General features: G+C 52.8%; 1 protein-coding gene across 6 annotated transcripts in view; it reads left to right on the top strand.

The window, feature by feature from the left end:
- Positions 1-720: 720 nt before the first annotated feature.
- The window catches only part of HDAC11 (histone deacetylase 11), a 32057-nt gene continuing 23577 nt past the window's right edge, over positions 721-9200 (top strand). For 2 of the 6 annotated variants that reach the window (XM_037802765.1, XM_037802737.1), the window contains exons 1-4: positions 721-853; positions 1879-2027; positions 2126-2197; positions 4368-4468. In XM_037802765.1, the coding sequence (XP_037658693.1) occupies positions 852-853; positions 1879-2027; positions 2126-2197; positions 4368-4468 (324 nt within the window). In that variant the 5' untranslated portion in view covers positions 721-851. The other 4 variants (XM_037802775.1, XM_037802744.1, XM_037802751.1 and 1 more) reach the window with 3 other exon arrangements.

Here is a 9200-nt window from a genome sequence, read left to right as displayed (position 1 = left end):
CCTCCCACTTGTCACTGTCGCTGGGGCTTGTCTTAGCTTCCCTGGGGGAAGTGTGGGAGGGAGGAGGGGGCGTGCACTTTGACAGATGCCTCACTGTACCCTGAAGACCGGATCGCCAGTCCTGTATTACAGTTAAGGAAACTGAGGCTCAGAGAGCCCACAAGATTTGTGAGGGGAGTGTTTGCCCCATGTCGGAGCTGCCAAAGATGGGGTGGGGGGCGGGGCTCACTTTGGGGATCCTGTTGGGGCAGAGATGGCAGGGTCAGCGCGACGCCCCTTATTCACTAGTGCAAAACAGAGGCTTAGAGAGCACGCACGCACGCCCAAGGTCACGCGGCGAGTCCGCGGCAGGCTCGGCCGGGAAAGCGGCCCTCCCCTTGCTAACTCCGGGTCGAGGGCTCTTTCTATGGAACTTGGGAGAGCTCAGGGATCAGGGCGGGGACTACGGGGCGGGGCATAGAGAGTCCCCGCCCCCGGGGCGGGGTGCCGCCGCTCGTTCCAACCCTCAGTGACGTATGGGAGTGAAACCTCCCCGCGCCACCTCCCCGAGGGGGCGTGGCTTTTGAGCCAGGCGGGATTTCCACTGGGTCTTTGCCTTTGGAGGGCGGGACTCCGCGCCTGACGGGCTTGAGGGCGTGGCCAGGAGAGCTCCACGCGGTTGGCCGTCCCTCTGTGACGCAGGCGCGGAGCACGGACGGGGCGGAGCAGAACCCTGCGAGAGCCCCGCTCCCCCCCGCGGAGGCGGCCGAGGCTAGGGGCGTGTCCAGGGCGGGGCCCCGCCCCACCTGCACCCCGCCCCGCCCCACCCGGCGGTGGAGCGGCGGCCAGCGCAGGGAGGACCCGGCTCGGGGATGTGAGTGCTGCGGGGCAGGGGGCGCGGGCGGAGCGTTCGACGCGGGGCGGAGCGCCGAGCCAAGCCCCCGGAGTTCCCCGGGGCTTCCTGGGGACAGGGGTTACGAGTGCGCGGGCGGCCAGTGGGCCCGCCAGGTGCGGGCTCAGGTGCAGCGGGCGAGGGGTGCGCCCAGGCCGTCCCCACGCGCCGGGCCAGCCCGCGGTGCCCCTTTGCCGCGGCCCGAGGGGCGGGCTCCAGGTCGCCGAGCCACGACCTCGGCGGGGGGCAGGCGACATGCGCGGGTCTGACGTCTGTCCTACCTACCCCGGGTGCCGCCAGCTGTGCAGAGGCCCCCGCAGTGGCGGCAGCTGGAGCCGCGTTGGTGCTCCTGGCTCGGCGGCTGCGGGGGTGTAATGGGAGAGAGGCGGGCAGCCGCGGGGCGGGGACCCGGGTGACCCCCCACCCCTGGCTCCGGGTTGGACCCCAGCCTCGGTGAGCTGCGACCTGCTGTTTTCTGGGAGCTGCAACCCAACTCTTAGGGACCCGGCGCTTTATCTGCAGAGCTCTTTAGATGCCTTCTCTCAGATCTCACAAAAGCGACACATTTTACCAGTTGAGGAAACTGAGGCTACGGAGCCCAGGGCCACACGGCTGTTCGTGTCCTTGTTATAACGCGCAGGTGGAGCTGCTGAGACCTGGCAGCCAGACACACCTGGGTGCTCAGCCCGCTGCTCCACAGATCTGCTGGTGTGACCTTGAGCACACCTCTGTCCCTCTCTGGGTCTCTGGTGGGGTCACGGTGCCTACCTCCCAGGGCTGCTGGGTGGATTAGGTCAGGCATTTCGGGGAAAGATGGCAAGTGCTCAATAAAGAGCTGGTATTGTTGTCGTTGATGCTAAGTGACCCTTTTCTGGGTCCGAGGGAGCTAGTAGTGCTGGGTGCCCGTTGTCTGATAAACCAGGATGGGCTTATCAGGGAGGCCGTGATGGCTGCTTTCCACACTGAGGCTGACTCCATCTGTGTGTCTGTCCCCATGCACACTGCAGGCCACACTGCACCCAGCTGTACCAGCATGTGCCAGAGACACGTTGGCCCATCGTGTACTCTCCACGCTACAACATCACCTTCATGGGCCTGGAGAAGCTGCACCCCTTTGACGCCGGGAAATGGGGCAAAGTGATCAACTTCCTAAAAGGTATGGAAGCTTCTTCCCCTCCCCCACCTCGGACCCTGTCTCCACTTCCTCCAGCCTACCTGCTCCCTTCATCCCTGTTCCTGCTGTTTCTCCTTTAGACTCTCCCACAGCTGGTCTCAGCCTTCCAGACTGCCTTCCACCAATGCTGCCAACACAGACTTCTAAGCATGGTGTGTCCCTGTCTTTAACCCTCACTGACTCCTCATCACTGTGGACCTAAGTCCTGCCTCTGCTCCCAGAGGCCCATTGGAAAGGGAGCTGATTAGTGAGGACACAGGGCAGCTGAAGTTTGGAGGAGTCCAGAGACCATCCTCCATAAGCTTAGAGATTCCAGGAGGTACAGAACTTTTGCTCCAACCCTCTTGTTTACAGATGGGGGAAACTGGGGCCCAGAGAGGTTAAGAAACAAAAAGTCACACAGCCACTAAGTGGCAACTGAGAACACCATGCTCCCAGCAGTGTCCTTCCATCACTCTGTGGCTCCTCCCACCAAGCCAGGTGATGCTCTGGAAAGCACGTGCATTTTAACTGTGCCTTGTAGTCCAGGGTTCTGATTTAGGGGGGAAATTGAGGCATCACAGTAAGCCAGTGCCTGAATATTCTCCTCATTGCCTGTCTTAGGTTTTCCTTAATTGAAGGAGGTAGGCATTGTTACCTGAAAGTGTTACCTAGTGTAGGATGAGACATCGAATCACACAGCCCTTCTGATCACACTGAGGAGAACGTTTTCCTTTGGAGCCAGCCTGTCTTTAACATCTCTCCAAGACTTGCTGGTGATCTCCCTTTTCTAAAAAACGAATTTTCAGCGAGCCTCAGAAAGTAAGACCCATTTAACCAATCCAGACCTGCACCTTGCAGAAAATAGGATCGAAATAGAGATGAATAACACTGTTTCCATTGTGTTTTTAAATTTTTCGGTTAACATCTATTTATGGGAAGTGATACTCATTTTCCATTTTCAGTAGAGGCCAGAATGTGTATTCAAAAAAATGCTAAATAGAAAAGAGCACAGATGGTGTGCAGCTATGGCAAAAATCCAGACGAGGTGAGTGGAGCCAATGGTTTCATACCTTGTAGTTCTCTTACCTTTCTGCACCTGGTTCTGTATGCTTTGTTTGCATAGACTCAGCCTATTCCCCAGCGGCTGCTTCTAATACTCCTGTGTCACCCAGGAGCTGGATATTAGGGTTCCTTCTCTCCCTTGTCTCTGAGTCGATAGCTGGCCCTAAATTTTCTCCTTTTCTTCTCTGAGGATGAGGATGGAAAGGAGGTAGGGGCCACATGGTAAAGGGCCTTGGATGCCATGCCCTTTGCCTGATGGCAATGGGGAGGCATGGAATGTTGTGGGAGGAGAGAGGTACCTGCCCAGAGCTGTGTATAAGAAATATTCACCACTAGTTGGTTTCTACCAAGGTTGGTTTCTAAGGGTGACTCATTAAAATACATTGTGTAGATTCTGACCTTGTTCTTTGATTTCCCTAGAACCCAGAGCATCGGAATCCTGTTCTTACCATGCTCTCAGCCTCGTTTTCTTGGTTTGCAAAAAGCACCCTGTCTTGCCTGGTGTATGTGAGGGATGATGAAATAATGCCGGGTTTCCCAAGTGTCAGTCATCTACAAAAGACTCTTGGGACCTTGCCACCTTCTTAGACAACCTGTTCTTTCATTTACTTCCCAGTTTTATTTACTTAGCCTCTGTTTTTTACACTTAAATAAACTTGTTTTAAAAGGAAACATTATGTCATCTAAATGGGAAAAGTAAGTTTCACTTGCCATAAATAGAAGGTCCTGGTTTAAAAAAAATGCAATGAAAACAACAGTGTTATTAAATTCAAACTGGTGAGTGCTTCCTGCAGTCTGGGCAACTGAGACCTGCTCCTTTTGGTTAAAAAGAGAGAGGAACAACTGTTGGGCAGATGTTAAGGAGAGGCCAACCCCAAACTGAGATTCTTCATACTGTCAGGAGACGGTTGAGAAATAATTGAGACAAATAACTTTTCTCACCCCAAGATGCCACATTATTGCCTCTTGCTCTGCCTCTGAAAATTGTTCGGTCACGCCTGAACTCACCTCTCGGGCATCAGTGGCTTGGAAGCCATGGGTGTGGCTGTGTGTGTGAGTCTGAGACCTGCCCCTTCTCACCCTGGTGGGAGGACCTGGCCATTGTCCACACTGGCCTGCCAGGCGGTGCATTCTCAGAATACCCAGAAGCCAACGGTCTCCACCTCCTCTGGGCCCTGGGGCTGGCTGAAGCCCAACCTGCAGCCTGTGGGAGGGTCCAGAGTGTGGAGTGGTCTTGAGGTCAGCAGGAAAGCGGGGTGCCGGTTCTTGTGGTTTCAGAAGAGAAGCTTCTAGCAGACAACATGCTGGTGGAGGCACGGGAGGCCTCGGAGGAAGATCTGCTGGTGGTCCACACAAGGCGCTATCTCAACGAGCTGAAGGTATGGGGCGGTGGGCCGTGGAGGGGACTTTTGGTTCAGAGTGGAGATACCCAGTAAGAGGGACTGGTGGAGGGTGGCAGCTTAGCCTGGAGAAGCTGAGGCCCAAGGGGCTCCCATTCCTGTCCCTAAGGCTGTGAGAGAGGTGTCATTAAAAGGTAGATACCAGAGATGTGCTAGTCTGCTCCAACAGGTAGTGAGCTCCCCGTCTCTAGGAGTATAAAAGCAGGAATGTGTCCTTGGTAGATATTGAGCCTTCATAGCGGTTTTGGATTTCTATATTAGTGACTTACAAAGACCACTCCTAGGATGATTGGAGGGGAATGTGGTTCCAGCTCATATCTCCTTTCAACCAGAGCTTTCCACATGAGCTTGTTTTTATATTGGGCTGAAATTTAAGATTCTGTTCTAAGAACTTCTGCTAAAGACATGTTGAAAATAGTTGGGCTGAAAACCAGTTTGAAACCCCGAGGACCCAGCAGGTAACAAGTGAATAGGCAGGTGGCAGGGGTCAGGGGTGAACTGGAGAGCCCCTGCCCCTTCCTCAGTGGGTCATTACCACCCACCTCCATCATGGGTCCAGCAAGACCAGAGCTTTTGCTTTTCAGAGAGAAGCTAGAAATCCAGATTATTAGGTGAAATGTCCTGCTTTCTGAATGTGGCAACTGATTTTAACATTTTAAAATTCTACCTTCAGAATGAACTGGGCCCACGGGCTGCCCACTTATTACTTCTTTCTAGAGGAGCCCACAAAGCTCCCTTCAGTGGCTGAGGTTTTGGGAGCCTAAGAATTCCATCAGTCCCCTGTGTAGGAGCATACAGGAGGCAGGGAGAGAGGGGCATTGTCCCTGGTGCTGCCAGCCTGTCCTGGTGGGGGAGGGGAGGTCAGAGATGCTATAAGAGGGTGACACCCCTGACCCCAATGTCGGAGCTGGGGTGGGGGGCGTCAGAACCTGGTGCCGCCAGCTTGTCCTGGTGGGGGAGGGATTGGGAATACAGTTTTTCTGTCCCTAAGAGTGGACTCATTTAGGCTCAGGGCCCTAGTGGATACCAGATGTCACTCGTCCCCTCAGCTCTACGGGTGGCAAAGTAAGGGCCCAGAAAGGGGGAGGGGGCGTGCTTGCTCAAGGTCACCCCGGAAGCCGGGGCAGGCCTGGTGGAGACCTTGGTCAGGGTGTCTAGTCTCGTCTCCCAGGTTCTGGGTCACAACTGCCACACTACCCTCCTCCCCCTGGGCTGGCCTGAGCTGTGAGAATTCTAGATGAGGCGAGTGACAAGTGTGAGCTCATTATGGATTACCAGGACGGAGCTGAAACCTGGCTCCCAGGAGAGGGAGATGTGCGAGGACTTGGCAGACAGCCCAGCGCTGGGCTCTGCCCTCGTTTCCTGGGACTCGGGTGTGCGGTCAGAGTCCACGGCACAGGGGCTGGGCTGGGAGATCATGCCTGGCATGGGCCAGAGAGGGAGGTGAGGCCAGAGCCAGGAACCACTGAGCTGGAGACAGAGAGCAGGGTAGGATGGGGCGAGTGGACCAGGACAAAGGCTGTGGGATCGGGGAACAGGCTGTAGGACCCCACTGGTTTGAGGGGCAGTTGGGGAAACTGTGCAGAGAGGGCAGCTTGCCTGACCTTGGGTACCCAGAAGACTGAAGGCAGCTTTCTGTGTGATAAATACGATTTTAAATTAGTAGATTGAATCCCAAGTAGAAAGTTGGGGTCAAGGGCAGGAGAATTCAGATACGCAAACTCAAAAGATTTATGGAGATGCTGTGATTGAGCTGCATGTTTGGCTTGGAGCTCCCTGGCAGCCAGAGCAAAAGGGGAAACCTGGCGATTTCCATAGGACCCACTAAAGTGAAGAAGTACCCAGCACATTTGTATTGAGCACCAACAGTGTGCTGGGTACAAAGAGGAGAACAAGACAGTAAAGTTCCCCGCACCCATTGATTTGTGTTTTAGTTGTGGGAGACTGAAAATAAAGACATAAAACACCAGAGCATTTCAGAGAGTGCCAAGAACTATGAGGAAAAGAAAAAACAGAGGGTAACTGGGTGGATGGATAGTCAGGGAAGGCCCCATGGAGGAGGTGTCATCTAAGCTGAGAGTAAAGAATGAGGAGTAGTTGATGCTCCTGTGAAGCTCTGAAGGGAAGAGTCAAAGGCCGGATCAAAGGGAGTTGAGACTGGCAAGGTTCCAGGTGAAGTGCCAGGACGTGGTTTGGATTTTGTTCCAGGTACCAGGGGCTGTCATAAGAGGGTTTTGAGCAGGAGAGTGATGTGGTGTGATGTGCCCTTTCTGCTCAGGTGGGTCCCATGCCTGATTTTAGAGGGCTGCAGGCTGCAGCTCAGGAACCAAAACCCCTGTCCTCCTCTTCACCTCCCCCAGCTTGTTTCTTTTCTCTGCAGTGGGTACCCAGGCAGTGCCAGGGAGAGTTCCCACAGGTCTCCTGGGGGCTGTGTGTGTTGTAACACCCACCCACCTTCTCCCTTGCCCTGTTGCATTCACATTCTACCTGCTGCCCCCAACCCCTTTTGCTGGTTTGGGCTTTGATGCTTAATAACAAACAGGGCACCAAAGGAGAAACAGGAGGCTGATGTTTGCAACATGAGATCAATTCAGAGAGAGATTTTCCTGAGCACCTGCTATGTGCAAGGCCCACAGTGACCTCATGGACAGTGGCAGTTGGGTTGGGCTGGTGCCAGGCTCTTGCCTTCTGCCAACCCCAGTGACAGTTGACCACAGGGTGCCAATCAGTGGGGATGCAGCACCTGATAATGTTTCCCTTGTTCATCCTAGCCAGGGCCGTGCACAGGACGTGCTCATCCTGCACATACTTAGAGAGCACCAGGCTCTGTTCTAGGTGCTGGGGTGATAGGATAGAACAGAAGAGACCAGACCCCTTTCCTTAGGGAGCTGGCATTTAGGTGGGCAAGTCAGGCCGTAAACATAATAATTAAGCAAATGATATAGCGTGTCAGCAGGTGCTAGGTGCAATGGGGAAAGTACAGCAGTAAAGTGGGTGGTGAGGGAAGGACTGCAGTTTTAAATAGGGCTGTCAGGATTGGCCCATGGCGAAGGTGACATAATGCTCAAAGACTAGAAGGAAGCAAGGGTGTAGGCTGTGTGGATATCCAGGGGGAAGGGCATTCCAAACAGAAGGAACAGCCAGTGCAAAGGCTCTGAGGCATGACATTCTCCGATGTGTTTCAGTAACGTTGAGGGAGTCAGTGTGAATGGATCAGAAGGAAGGAGAGGGAGATTTGTAAGAGATGAGGTCAGGAAATTAACAGGGACCAAATCACATAGGGTCTGAAGCTCTGAGGGAGGTGGGAGCCAAGGAGTGTTTTATGCAGAGGAGGGACCTGATCTGAGCTAGGTCTTCACAGGATTGTTTTGGCTGCTATGATGACAATCGGCCGTATGGACAAAAACAGAGACACCATTGAGGAAGGAGGTTTGACGTGATAATCCTGGCGAGAGATCCGGGGATCTCAAACTAGGCTGGGAGCAGGGGGCACAGGGTAGGGAGAAGTAATTGGAGCAGGGGTATGTTATAAAGGGGAAACAGCAGGATTTTTTGGCAGATTGGGTGTGGAGCACATGAGAGAAAGAAGCCAAGGACGCCTCAGAATTTTTGACCTGAGCCCCAGGAAAGCTGGGAATGAATTGGACCTGGTTGTGGCCCTGACGATGCTCAGAGTCTGTGGGAGAGAAGGACCCAGCACCCCAACACCCCAGCACCCCAGATCACCCCTGGAGGGTAGATGTCCTCTGGAGAGTCTCTGGAGGAGTGGGTTCCCCAGTTCTCTGACTCTCTCTTACTTGTCTCTTCTTCCCTGAGAGGACCTTGTCTCTCTCTCTTTTTTTTTTTAATTGAGGTAAAATTCACATAACAAAATTAACCATTCACCATTTCACAATTCAGTGGCATTTAGGACTTTGACAGTGTTACAATGTTATGCAAACGTCACTTCTTATCTGGTTACACAAGACATTTTCAGCACCCCCAAAAGGAACCCCACACCCAGTAAGGAGTTGCTCCCTGTGCCCCTTCTTCCCCCCACCCCTGGAAACCACCCATCTGCTTTATGTCTCTAAAGATTTCCCTATTTTGGACATTTCATATAAATGGAAGCATGCAATGTGTGACCTTTTGTGTCTGTCTTATTTCATTTAGCATAATGTTTTCAAGGTACATCCACATTATAGCATGGATCAGAACGTCACCCCTTTTCATAGCTGAGTAATATTCCATTGCACAGCTAGACTCCATTTTGTTTATTCATTCATTAGTTGACGGACCTTTGGATATTTTCCACGTTGGGCTATTGTGAATAATGCTGCCATATGAACAGTACATTCATGCACAAGTATTTGTTTGAATACCCATTTACAATTTTCCTAGGTATATAGCTAGGAGTAGAATTGCCAGGCCACATGGTATTTCTGGATTTAACTTTCTAAGGAACCCCCAAACTGTTTTTTACAGTGGCTGCACCATTTAACATCGCCACTAGCAATTTCTCCACATCCTCTCCAGCACTTCTAAGTTACTTTTCTTAACATGAGCCATTCTAGGGGGTGTGAAATGGTATCTCATTATGGTTTTGATTTGCATTTCCTTGGTGGCTGATGAACTTGAGCACCTTTTCATGTATTCTTTGGTCATTTGTTTATCTTCTCTGGAGAAATGTCTGTTCAAGTTCTTCACCCATTTTTTTTTTTTTAAATTGGGT

The sequence above is a fragment of the Choloepus didactylus genome, chromosome 1 (genome assembly GCF_015220235.1).
Source record: "Choloepus didactylus isolate mChoDid1 chromosome 1, mChoDid1.pri, whole genome shotgun sequence".
Taxonomy (NCBI): domain Eukaryota; kingdom Metazoa; phylum Chordata; class Mammalia; order Pilosa; family Megalonychidae; genus Choloepus; species Choloepus didactylus.
Note: the sequence above shows the minus strand (reverse complement) of the source record. Positions and strands in the feature narration are given on the sequence as shown.